General features: G+C 36.5%; 2 protein-coding genes across 14 annotated transcripts in view; one reads left to right on the top strand and one right to left on the bottom strand.

The window, feature by feature from the left end:
* The window catches only part of DPP4 (dipeptidyl peptidase 4), an 80186-nt gene that overhangs the window by 1885 nt on the left and 65022 nt on the right, over positions 1-13279 (bottom strand). The window lies entirely within an intron of this gene.
* The window catches only part of SLC4A10 (solute carrier family 4 member 10), a 152918-nt gene that overhangs the window by 117526 nt on the left and 22113 nt on the right, over positions 1-13279 (top strand). For all 13 annotated transcript variants that reach the window (XR_010431981.1, XM_064661066.1, XM_064661065.1 and 10 more), the window contains 2 exons: positions 504-749; positions 12050-12155. Coding sequence is in view for 12 of the 13 variants with exons in the window: in XM_064661066.1 (XP_064517136.1) it covers positions 504-749; positions 12050-12155 (352 nt within the window). In the remaining variant the exon portion in view is untranslated. The remainder of the gene's footprint in view (positions 1-503; positions 750-12049; positions 12156-13279) is intronic.

Raw genomic sequence — 13279 nt, 5'->3', positions numbered from 1 at the left:
GGGCTTCTACACCAAGATCTCCTGAACAACATAGAATAAGAGACCCACTTAGCACCCCAATAAATTTTCTAGCACCTTCAGGTAGAGCTTTCAGTTCACTGTGCTAATGTCACCTGGTGTGTTTGGAGCTCTATTATCATATGCAATAAGCATACAGAATTTTGATGAAAGTTGTTATAGCTACTTTTTCACAGCTCAAAAAGAAATTGACAGGTGTTGGCTGTTCGCAAAGGAGGATATGGGATAAAAAGTGAGTCACACACGCTTCATGTGTGTGACTACTCTCAAAGCTTTTGACTTGCTTTAGAGATAGAGGTCTTTGTGTCCTGTTAATTTGGAGGAGAGCTCTGGTCAGGAGGTGACTTGACAGTATCTTCAGTTCACATAGGTATGTAGTTTCTGATTAAGACTGTCTCTAGAAAGGAAAATTTGTAGCTGCCTTGTCTCCATTCACTGTGGCTGGACAAAATATTAAGTGTGTTTAATTTTTTCCTTATTTTTAGAGAGTATGGGTTGTCATACCTTTCCCTGAGAGCTAGCATTGGGCTGTGGACTGCAATCCTGTGCATCATCCTTGTTGCAACTGATGCGAGCTCCCTAGTCTGCTACATTACCCGGTTTACCGAAGAAGCTTTTGCTTCTCTTATCTGCATCATTTTCATTTATGAGGCCTTAGAGAAGCTGTTTCATCTCAGTGAGACATATCCAATCAACATGCATAATGATTTAGATCTGCTGACCAAGTACTCGTAAGTAAGATATTTTCTGTTAAACTGTTAGGTTTTGTAAATGGGTTGTTTTCTCCTTGAGGAGCACAGCAGGACAAGTTTGCAGTAGTTGCAGACTTAAGATGTTGAAGCTATTATGCTGTCATTTGGAAGTGGTAGTTACTGGATGTATGTGTACAAGCAAGATACATTTACTTAAGATAAGTAAAAATATCTTGACTTGGAGTTTCAAAAAGCTTCCGTACATGCAATTTGGAAGTCCTAGAATTAAAAATAGGACTTGAAGGGACCTCAGTTTTAGATCTCTATTCACATTTTTATTTAATGAGGTTTAGCTAAGTCATCTCTTCCTGTAACCTTGTACTGATGGTTTATAATCTTCTACTGGCGACAGGCTGTTCAGGCAATGTTTGTATATCATATATTATTTGGTTTTGTTTGTTTGTTTTTTTTCTCCAATTGAAATGTTCACCTATCTATAAAGGATATAAATTGATGTACTTCCTTTATTTTAACTTTCTGGCATTTAAGGTACAAGCTCCAAGAACTGAAGTGGATTTGGAATTGTGAGGTGCTTCTCAGTGCTTATTGATTACATCATAATCAATTTTTTTCTTAATAATAAGATTTTTTAACTAACTCCATTTAAGCAGCTTTACTTTATTGTGGAGTTTAGACAGGTACTATTGTACTTGGGGAATAAAAAAGTGAATTGCTTTTATCAATATAGTTTCATTTAGAAGAAAAACCTCATAGACTTGTTTCTGTGATATGAGAACAGAAATGTTGTTCTTGTAAAGAATAAAATCCTAGTCTTTCCTGAGGCCAATCAAGCTTGGTCACCTCAGCAACTAAAATGTCATTAAAAAGCATTTTCAATGAAAATCCCTCTCCAGAAATGTCTTTATTATTTCATTGAACCCATTTGAACCCTCTGCATGAGCAGGGTGGGGCCCTAGCAGAACAATGCTTGAAGAGTGCCACATCTTCTGTTCACTGGAAAAATAGGAGTGTCTCAACCAAATGTCTCATTTGCATTTTAAGCTGGAAAAAACAGAACACGGCAACAGAGAAAACATTTGAGCTTTGTGTATATCATCACTACAAGAATAGTTAGCAAATCCTGAATCTGAATGTACATTATACAGCTTAATTCACAGAACAAGTTAAGTCAGAGAAACTGTAGTTCTGCTGTGACATACTCTCTCATCATGCTGAAAATAATTCTGTTCCTCTCTAATAGTTTAATCAGTAGACAAAGGAATAATAATTTGAAGAGAAAGCAATAAACATCAAGAATAGACCAAGCATGCAGTTGAGGTTGTATTCTCTTATTTAACTTAACTTTTATGAAGTAGGTATTTTACTCTGAAGATCTTCATATAGCACAGTCTTTGTGGATTGTCATCCTAGTCCTTCTGTTCACAAATAAATGTTGTTTTACTTAGAATTCCACTTATTAATCAGAATCCCAAACTGATTTTTGAGGAGTGGTATTTACTTTCTGCCTGCCCTTGGTAACTCTCTTCATTGAGTGTAGAATGTGCAGAGCACACAGAATGGTGTAAGAGCACCTATTGTCATCTCCAGTTACACCAATTGACCTGTCCTGTCCTACAGCATGACAGTTTTAGATTTTTCAAACACAATTCCTTAAGGACAAGTGTCTTCCGGATGTTTGGAAGAAAGATTTAACCACTGCCTAGTGGTTTCAAATACATATATCAATACCAAAATTATTTGATATAGTATTTTTGTAGTTATTTACGAGTTTATTATTTCATACCTATATTCTCTGTTATTCTTTCACTCTGTATAGATAATACAATTAAGTTGACTTTTAAAGTCTTGCATTACATCTCACATTTGGCATTTATACTGTATCTTCTACTTGCAACAATATCCTGTTTATTATCAATCAGGTCCATAGCAACTGACCCTGCTAATACCAAAATGAGCAAGCATCAGAGCTCTTATGGGATGTTACTTACATTTTTTTAACTTCAAAACTGCTCGTTGGAAATGCTAGTGTATGGATAATCAATGCATATTGATTATCTTGTAAGAGCATATCTGATGAATCCAAGGATCTGTGCTCTGAACAGCAAAATGGTAATTCCAGCCTCTTCTGTTCTCTCCCCTCCTTTCTCCTTCATCTGAGTTTTTCTTAGTTTTTCTTAGTTATTCAGAACTGGTCTCAAAAGATTGGGAGAACCTAAAGATGTGTTCAGTTGGAACAACTCTACTTCAGCTGCCCAAATGACCAGTACTTTTGCAGCAGACTTGGTGCCACCTGAACTCCATGGGAGCAAATACACACATATGACTGTCCAGATACAGTGGCCTTTTGTCCAGAAGATGAGGTGTCACAATTATCATCCCTATGGGATCATCACAAGACATTTCAAGTAACCCTCAGTCCATGCTCAAATATCTGAGTCTCAGTTCCAGAAAGATAAGAAACTAAAAGATGGATAAGCATAAAAGTTTACTTGAAATAAAACTGTCTCTTTTGTGTACTTGAGGATGGGGAATATTTATTTCAGAAGGAATTAGAAGCTTTTGCTGCAGCATCAGACTCCAGTCCTTCTACTTGTAGTTTAAATGGGTAACAAACTTGGGCTGAAACTGGTACTGTCCTTAAAGGACCAGCATACTCTGTTACAGAAGCTAATTAGTATCTGCTGTTTTGCTAATTAAAACAGCTGTTTGCATTTTCCTCTTTGGGGATTTAAAGACAAGTTTTTAATTGTTAGTAAAGCCTTGGCAGTTCTTTAATTAGCCTTGGGTGAACTTCAAAAGGTTGAGTAACTCATTTCTCTTTGAATGCTCAGCAAAAGCTTATGAAAAACTTTGTCTTGGATCTGCAAATCTATGCTAGAAAACTCAGGTTATACTGTAAAATTTCTGTGTGTTCTGTATCCTACCTGTTGCCCACTCAAAAAATTGATAATAAATAGGTCAAAAGACTTGTATATATTGAAAGTTTTCAGTGTATGCTGTGGCCCAGCCCTCCTCTCCTCTCCCATGGGCTTTCCAAGAATGTTCTCATGTCCACAGGTAGTCTGTCTACATACCAGTACTGTTCCTTTGCCCTGGTGAAGACATGAATTTGACCCAGCAAAAGTCATTGTCATGCTGTTAGTGCTCTCCTGTGGAGTACTAGAAAGACAAAGAAAGTAGTAATTTAAAATGGTTGTTATTTCACTAGATTGAAACCATATTTCAAGTGAGAAAGAAAACCCTTTCTGTGTTTTTGGTGGGTTTGAATTCTGTCACAGACAGTCTCTGTTGCAGGAGTTTGATGTAAAAGACAGTACTGCATGCATCTCTTCTTATATTTGAGAGTACAGGAATAATTACTACTATCTGCCGTAACAAACCTTAGAAGACTATAGAAAGAACATTCAGAACAGTTGGGTTGGTTCTGTATTTATTTTTAAATTTTTAATCAAGCAGAACCAAATATTTGAAAACTGGCTGAAAATCCTCCTAAAAGATGTCTTAAAAATTGTATCTAGCATTTTGCCATTTTAAGTAGAAGATATGTATTTGAGTTACAGAATTCTGTCTCAAGAAGACAGAAATGTATTTTGTTGCATGATCCAATTAATGTAAAACTAGACCTAATGCACTATTTACTCATTTTTTTATTATATTTGTTACTCTGTGTTTAAGTATTAGTCCTAATCTTTAGGTGATCTGCTTGCAGGCAAATCCATTCGGCATTTATATATGTAACTTTTTCTTAAAATACCATCTTTTTGATATGAATGATAAAGAATAAGAGCTAAATCAAAAGAAGGACAAAGACAACCTCATTTTCAGTGTGCTACTGTGTACTACTTTTTATTTTTAAACTGCATTGTTTTGAAGGAATTTGAATAGAGTAGCTGCATCGTTTATTAAATTAAATGCACATACTTTTTGATCAGGGCTTTTCTTTCTATTTTTTTTTATGTGACCTTTTTGTATTTGTCATGCCATTAGCATTTGTAGGTTGGCATAGCAACTCTCTTATTTCTGCACTCTCTTCCTCCTGTTTTTTCCTACCCCTGTAGCAAATATATCTCCAGTTAGTGAATCCTGTCTGGAACGCTGATGCCCATCAGTTTTAATGTATATATTAAATATTAGAATGTTATTTCTGCTAGGAAAGGAGAACCCCAAACTGGAGTGAATAAAAAACACATTCTCAAAAGGAAAACAGAATAAGAATTGTGGATGAAAGGAATGTGATTTAGAAAACAACCCAGTATTTAAAACACAAGCATTTTAAGACAGTTATCTTAGAATACAGAAGATGAGTTATTTCTCAGTGTGAGGTGCTTAGATCTTGGGACTTTATATACCTTTTCATTTTTTATTAATTCTTTTTTCAAAGTGATAAATTCATGTTGTTTTTAATAAATCTTTACCAGAAGTTACTCAATTATTAACAGATTACATTGAATAATTTTAAAGTGATTTCTTGGCATAGTAATATGCATATTGCAATCTGTCTTGGTATTGACATGCACTTAAGCATTAGGAGTAGAAAATCCCACTCTGATGTAATTAGAGAGCCAAGATCATGTCAATCTCAGTATCGTTTGCAGGCTATAGAAACCATTGCTTTTAGAAGGCATTGTGAAGATTAGTTTTGTGCATACCACTGTTTGCACAAGGAAATTTTACATCTTTTATTATTTATATAACTTAATCTAAATACATCATTATTGGATGCAAATTAGATTGGTTTATACCCTGTATCCCTTAAGCTGCAGGTGGAATGAGAAGAATCAGTGGTGATAAGCACAGAAGTGCTCATTACGATCCCAGGCATGTAATTGAATTCCAATTCCTATAATGATTTCTTTGAACTTAGATATGAATATAGATTTTTCTTTTCCCCTTTATAGTTTTTTCCTACAGTTAAATAACTGTGCTATATCCTATGTATCTTTCCCTAAGAATATCCCCCTTCTTCCCAGAACCATGCAACTACTGTCATTGAGTTTAACTGCTGGTTCCCTTTTGCTTCTTGACAAACCTTGGAATCTAGTAATTATTTTTCTTTATTCAGTTTATTCTAGGACTTCCCTATGCCTGCCCAACCCAATTGACTTGTCTCTTTCTCCTTCATGTGAAGCGAGAGAGTGGCTACTTTGCTTTATTCTTTCCTACTATTCATCCCCTCCACTTTCAAAATAGATCTCCTTGTTAAGCAGTTCTCCACAGCATTCAGTTTTTTGTTGGTAGCTGGTCTACACAATGCCTTCAAAATCTAGAAAGGCTTATAAAAAATTCTTGTGTGGTTATAGTACATTTGTGTGTATTGATGCACCACACCTGGACAATTGAAACTTAAGCTGACCATATAGCATTATGATGTATGGCAATATGTTATTTCCATATCAGCATTATACTGAATCTCTTCTCCTCAGGTGTATGTTTTTTTTTAGCTTTGGAAGCAGGGGAAAGTGGCATCCTAGAAATATTTATCAGTGAAAGCTTTCAGATGAATTGTCAATACCCCACATAGCTACACTGCATTTGAAATTCTATGTATGGCAGTTACATGCCATAGTACTGCTAAGAATGCATGGACTTCATGCTGCATCAGGCAGCTAATAAAAGCCAACCTTTGTGAGTTCAAATCAAAGCTACAAGAAAGCTACAATGTGATTATAAATCTGTTTTCTAGACTTTCCCCTCGACAGAACGTTCTCTTCCTGATGTGTGATCTGAAGAAACTGATTCTTTGAGATTTCTTCACTCTAGCATCAGTTCCCTGCCTCAGATTTCAATCTCTCTCTCTCTCTCTCTCTCTCTCTCTCTCTCTCTGTGAAATTATTGTGCTGCTGAAGGCATTGTTTTGGTACTTTTTATAGGCTTTTCTATTTTCATCCTCAGCTTCACCAACTAAACTATATAGACTTCTAGCCTTAGAGAATATATGTGGATGCCTACTGATGTTCGTGACTGTCAGAGATAGGCTACTTAACTTCATGGTCGTAATTCAGGATGGCAGATCTCATGAATAAATGAAGAAAAAATCTTGTCTTGCCACGACAGCTGTGCTGTGAAAGGATTTCGTGATACTGAGAATAGAACTTAACTGACAATTTCATTTTCCATCACTATTAATTATTTTGTTTCCAGTCTCTTCTGCACTGAGACTTTGATTTAGTTATGGATGTTGGCATGAGAAGGAATATGGTAAATATAATGCCAGGGATATACAGGTGTTGTAGGTACAAGATAACAGAGAAGACATCATTTATGATGTTGTTGTCCCCTTCCCATAGCAATTGTTAGACAAACAGAAGGACTCTGTGAATGCCCATAATACACTTGAAAATGATGTATTTGGACACAACCTAAACATGCATAGCATTCTGCTATTGATATATTTCCTTCAACCTTGTAAATGCAACGTAAAGAATACTTACACATATATTCTAATATACCTTACTTTAAAACAAATTTAGTTATATTCCATTTCATACTGTCATCTTATTCTTTCTCTGTTTTGTGCACAGCATACTTGTAGAGCATCCTCTGTGTTAGGGGAAAAACTTCCTACTCACATTACCAAATATGTGCTCTGATATTCAGTGAGACATATTGTTTAAACAAGCACATTTTGCAACTTATTTGTCATACTTCCCTGTAGTTTTTAAAATATTATAAATATTCATATTGAGAAAATCTCATTCTCAAGATATCTTAAGTGAGCGAGAAAGACATTTTGCCCTTCTAGGAAGGGGAAATGGTATATTGACTAATCATGAAGAAGCTGCAGTTGCATCTTTTATAGATCAGATCCTTTCTAAGTATAAATAGGTATAGCTTGCAATATGTAAATGCTGGGAAAATAGGAGATCCAAACCAGTGCCTTGTGAGTTGGATAAAACCATCAATAGTAAGTGCCTCCTAGTCTTGAAAACAACATACTGAAAAATGGCAACTCCTTAGGGATGAATGGCCATGGGGCTTAAAAAGGAGCTGCATCATTTAAGTGTGTTTTATGTACTTACAAAAACACTTCTGAAGCTCTTGTTCAAAGCTGGACTGGCACCATGCTGCATATTTAAAATCTCTGTGGGGAGCAGAGTGTGTGTGACCAGGTAGAGAGAAGAAAATGATGAAGAAGCAACCTGAAGAATCAGGTGTTAAAGGTGGATTTTGGAAGGATTGGAAGGACCAGACCGATGTTAATTTCAATGGAACAAACAGACGCAGGCAGTAATGCATTTCTTGTTTTGCATTAAACAGAAAGTTACAGTCAGGATGAAAGTGGATTTAGTACAGAACCTTTCAGCTGACTAGTTGTTGAGTAGCCACGATATTTATCTTTTATTACTGATCTACAAAGGAGGGGAGAAGTATTACCCAACTTTACATATAAAATAACAGGTTTCTAATTTACTAACCGATATTCCCTTTCTCATTGTCCAAAGAAAGAGCAGTCCTACAGTCTTTTTGGTGCTATTAAGTATAGTAGTAACTATTCCCTTTGTGGAACAAAGAAGACTGCTAGTTGTTTGAGATGTCCTGAAGTTGCTGTTGTCAGATCCTACCTCTGTTCTCTGAAAACAGTACAAGTTGTAGGAGATGTTGCATGCAGTGAAATTATGACGGCTGCCTCAAGGCAATGAAATTAATGAAATTGAGACTTAAGAAACAAGTGCCTATACTGTTAAAGTTAGATTGGTGCTGAAGATTTCGCTGAAATTTTGATCCACCTGCAAAAGGGAGAGAGGAGAAGGCTACAGAGGATACTAGTTTGACAGCTATCCTGATTTGTCAGAGATTTGCAAGAGATTTTTTGAGCACTTTGGAAGGCGTAAAGACAATAAAGAGTCCTTGCTCTGGTTATTTTTCCAGTTAGCGTGTTCAGGCTGTTACTCTTTGTTACTTTCTCCTTTTGTCAGTTCTAATCTTACAACAGCTCTGCGATTTTCTGAAGACTGTCTTGTCTGAAATGGTTTATTAATATACCTCAGACTTATAAGCCACTTTCTAATAGGGTGTATTAGATTTTTAAATACCCTAGAAGAAAGCAAACTCTGCTGATTTCTGCCTACCTGCAAATTATGGACATTTTAAATACAGAAGATAGTGAGTGACCTGTGACTGAGTACCTAGTACCATTTTAGATCTCTAAGCCTCCGGCTGCCTTGAAAACAAAGGCATGAGTCGCCACAGACCCTCTCGTATGTGCCAGCTCATCATGGATGTCACAGATACTATGAAGTCTACAGGCACCCATGTTTAAATGTCTAAATTGCTACCAGGAGATCAGAATGTCTTGCAGTACCCAAAAGTGTAAAGATGCAAAAAGAATTGTTCTGTCACCAGTGTGATGAAATGGATGTGTTGAGATTAGCAGCAAAGACTTTTTTTCCCCTCTACAGCGATAACTATGCTTTTGCTATCATAGCCAATGTCAGATTCTTCCCTGCCTGTATTCTAGCCGTGAAAGAAACCAGTTTCTTCTTAGCCATGATGAAAGAGAATCAAATGAATCCTTCTGTATCTTTTAGCCTAAGAAAGATGATTGCTGTCTTACAAGGTGTGAGAGTACATTGCTGAATGGTACCATATTTAGAGCTGAATATGTTGCTTAGAAAATATAGGTGTATGTATAGTCTCTTACTCATTTGGTAATAGCATAAACTCCACATAGTACACAAGTGCTCAGCACTTTAAACAACTTTACAAGAACTTAAGAGCATTTTGAACATCCAAGAAGAAATACATTTTTTATCAGGAAAATAGAAGGATGTATTAGTATTAACAACTCAGTGTATTTTACTTTTTCTTCCAACAGCTCTCAAGTGAAAAATGGCAATGAAAGAGACTAAAATATTCAAATGATTAGACTAGAAAGCCTCATTTCACTAGTGTGAGTTTCTCCTTGCAGGTCAGTTGTGTTGGGAAATAGTTATTATTGAAGCAATTACATGTGTTATGAAATGACACAGTAGATAATGTTTTCATGTTGGGGCACTGAGTGGTACCTGCACTTGTGTTTTCTGGATTGGACAGGGAGTGTCTTACTATCTCACAGTTCTCTAATGTTAAGCAATTAGGGTGATGCTGGAAGACAGTCATACCATGGTACAATCTCACACCAAAATGTCAGTGTTGCCAAAACACTTACAATACTGAAAGCAATATAATGTTGTATATATATTTCAAAAGACTGAAATAATTGTTTGAATGGTCTTCTCAGTAGAAAGCAGGATCTGATCTCTACAGTTAAGGCCCAGTTCTGCACTTGTTCAGTGACAAAAGTAGTGTGCAGGGTCATTTTGGTCTGTGTGGGTGGAGTTTGCAGAAGTCACTTAGTTGCTGGTGATCAGCCTGCCATCACTGAATGCCTGTGAAACTTGGTAAAGACCAAACTGGAATGCTGAGAAAAAGGAAAGTGATACTACTATAGAAATAAACAGATGATTTCATCTGAAGATGAATTACTTGAGCTGTGTTAAACTATAGCTTCATTTGTCATGTTTCTAAGGAAATAGAAATTTTGGCTCCTCTAACTTTTAAATGTAATTTTGCAGTTTGCAGCAAGTGTAGCTGTACCATGTAGTGCTGGCGACAGGCACAGTCTTCCCTTCTAGTGAGGAAGTGACTGATTGAGCAGCCCATGTCACCTTGGCCTACTGTAATCAAACCCTAATGGGTCATGGCCCAGCGTCTGCCCAGTCTGCGATCGGCGATGGACATCAGGGGCCAAGAAGCTCCTGTGCTCACAGAGAACAGCAGTAACCTGACATAGCCACCTCTGTATCGTTGCATGAACATCCAGTACTCCCTTGCGATAATGTAGCTGTACCGTTTGTTGGCTTTATAATGCTACTGTAGCTCACTAGTAGTGACCTGCTTCATTTAACCCATTTTGTAATATTTGAACTACACATTGAACACGCATTCATTTTGCACTTAGGGCCTGATCCAAAGCCTATTAAATATATTTTAAAGATCCAGTCAAGGACTTTTGGCTCAGGCCCTCTATTTCTCTGAATGCAGTTGCTTTTTTATTTTGCTTTTTGTTCATGGGCTGTAAGGGTTTTCTCTTTCTTTGATAAATAGCTGCACTTAAAATAAAAGCGAGGAATTGCTCAAAGACAACCTGCATCTTTACCTGTCTATATATTAAATGCGGCTGTTGTCACATGTATAGTATTGTAATTGAAATAGAATGGCAGTGTTGTGTACTCACGATGTAGATGGTAGAGTTTCTTATATAGAAAATTGTACAAATCTGGATGAGTATTGTAATTTTGTGGAAAGTTAAACAGTCACAGGAAAATAGATGGTATATGTAAGTGAATAAACTGATATTCTGCTACAGCTAGTGCAAATGCATGCTCAGTGACTCTGTACTCTATAGTTAGATGTTATCCTGTCCCCAGCTACTCCTGAAAACTTTATCAGAGAGTACATAATCTATTTAAAGCCATCATAAGCACATTAAAATACTAGCAGGCTGGATGGTACTATAGATTATTAAAGTAGAATTAATTTAAGGAGAACTGAAAAGCACACTTGTCATCTTGGAACCTACGAAGTATCCTGTGTATTTTGAAGGCTTTGTCAAAGAAAATGTCTCCCACAGTTGCTTCAGAGGCTTTAAAGGCTTAAGTTTGATTTCAAATTACCTATTTGCAGTATTGTCCTCCCACATTGCCTTGTCACCTTTTGTATGTTAAAATACACAATTTAAAATGAAGAGCGTGCTTCTACAGCAGCTGTGGAGAAAGGAAAATCAATGGACATAGAGTTCACAGAGTTTTTGGTGCTGATAATGCCAACACTCTTAGAGCCCTGGCAATTGACTGAGTAGTTTGACAGTTCTGTATGCAGAAGCATTTCTCTGGTAAAGTGAAAGAAAGAGGGTACAGACAGTTTGTTATTTGGGAAATGTATAAGCCTGGAACTGTTCATAGCATGTAATGGCCATGTAGGGAAATCTTAGGTATAAGGGGGCGGAACAGAACTGGCACATACTCAGTATTACAAACTGCACTCAGAAGTATCAATAGAACAGGAGGAAAATGGGCGGTAAAACTTAATGTGAACAGTGGTTTAAATATGTCACTTTACGTACTATATATGCATATGCACCTCACGGCAAATTATACTCTAGTAATACGCTAGCTACTGAACTACAAACTGCTTCAAAGCATGCATTTACAGAATTCATTTAAACTAAAGTTTTCTGTTAAAGTACAGCATAATTTCAATATGTCATAAAATTGATAATTTAGATTAATATCTGATATATATTTTATTATTAAGGAAAAAATATTTTGTCTTTTCAGATGCAATTGTGTGGAGCCAGAACATCCTAGCAATAAAACCTTACAATACTGGCAGGACTACAATATATCTGCATCCAGTGTGCCATGGGGGAACCTAACTGTGTCAGTAAGTGAAATATTGGAACTTAATAAATAAAGGCATAGGTATAAATAATTTTGTCTCTCCTACTGCAGCAAATATATTGAAAAAAATACCATGGTTTTGTGATCATATTTGTTCAAATAAAGCATAAAATATACTTAATAAAAATTTACACGGACTTTATAGTGTTATCTCCTTTTGTAAGCATTTTGGACCTTTGATAGTACACGTTAAAGCAAGTGTGTGCATTTTGTGCTCTGCTTCGGAACCTTCTTGACACAAGAGCTTGGCTGAGATTAAGTCTAAACGTGACAATGGATTTGTCCTAAATTCTGCCAGATGGCAAACGCAAAGTTCCCTTGTGTAGAAAGACTCAGAAGCATTTATTTCCCCTAAAATATTCTAAAACATTCTTGCAACTGTTCAGGCTATAAAAGAGAGGAAGGGGAGAAATTTTGTAACATTTGCTGTTCAGTGACCAATTTTTTCTTACATATGCCTGTAATATTTGTTTTGTCCAGGGAGGTAGGGACAGTTTGTGGGGCTTGTGTGGATGCGTAACTAGCTTCTAAGTGGTACACTTTTCTTAGTTTAAAGGGTTTATTACTTCAAGTTTACCTTCTTCAAAGTAACATTTACAACTTGATAAGTGTCATTTTGAGATTGGGCCATCGCTTTTTCTCAAAAATGGGTTGTTTCATTACACAGTCAAAGGGAATTGAGTCCAAAAGACACCAAACTAAACAGCTCTCTCAAAAAATAAAACTGAATTAACCAATCAACAGGCATAATCAAATTGAACACTTAAAAGCCAACCTAGTGGACTGTCTCCAGCAGATACTGTTTTTTCTTTCAAAGATGGGAATGCAGAAGAGCTCCTGTTCTCCTATTGTGAATTAATCAAGAGCTTTCTTCCATGGCTTGCTCTGAGCAAGAACTGCTCCTTAACTCTGTTGGCGTGGACACAGCAGAGAGAAAGTTGAGAACTGCTGGCCTAAGGGATTCCAGCAGTCCAGAATGAATATTCTCAAAATTGCAGCACACTCTAAGAGCATCTGTGCAGGGGCAGACTCCTCCTCTCACTTTCTCAGATCTCTGACAGTGTTTTTCAGAGTACATTTGCAGCTGAGGAGATTTAAAATAACAGA

The sequence above is a fragment of the Pseudopipra pipra genome, chromosome 7 (genome assembly GCF_036250125.1).
Source record: "Pseudopipra pipra isolate bDixPip1 chromosome 7, bDixPip1.hap1, whole genome shotgun sequence".
Taxonomy (NCBI): domain Eukaryota; kingdom Metazoa; phylum Chordata; class Aves; order Passeriformes; family Pipridae; genus Pseudopipra; species Pseudopipra pipra.
This window is presented reverse-complemented; position numbering and strand designations above follow the sequence as displayed.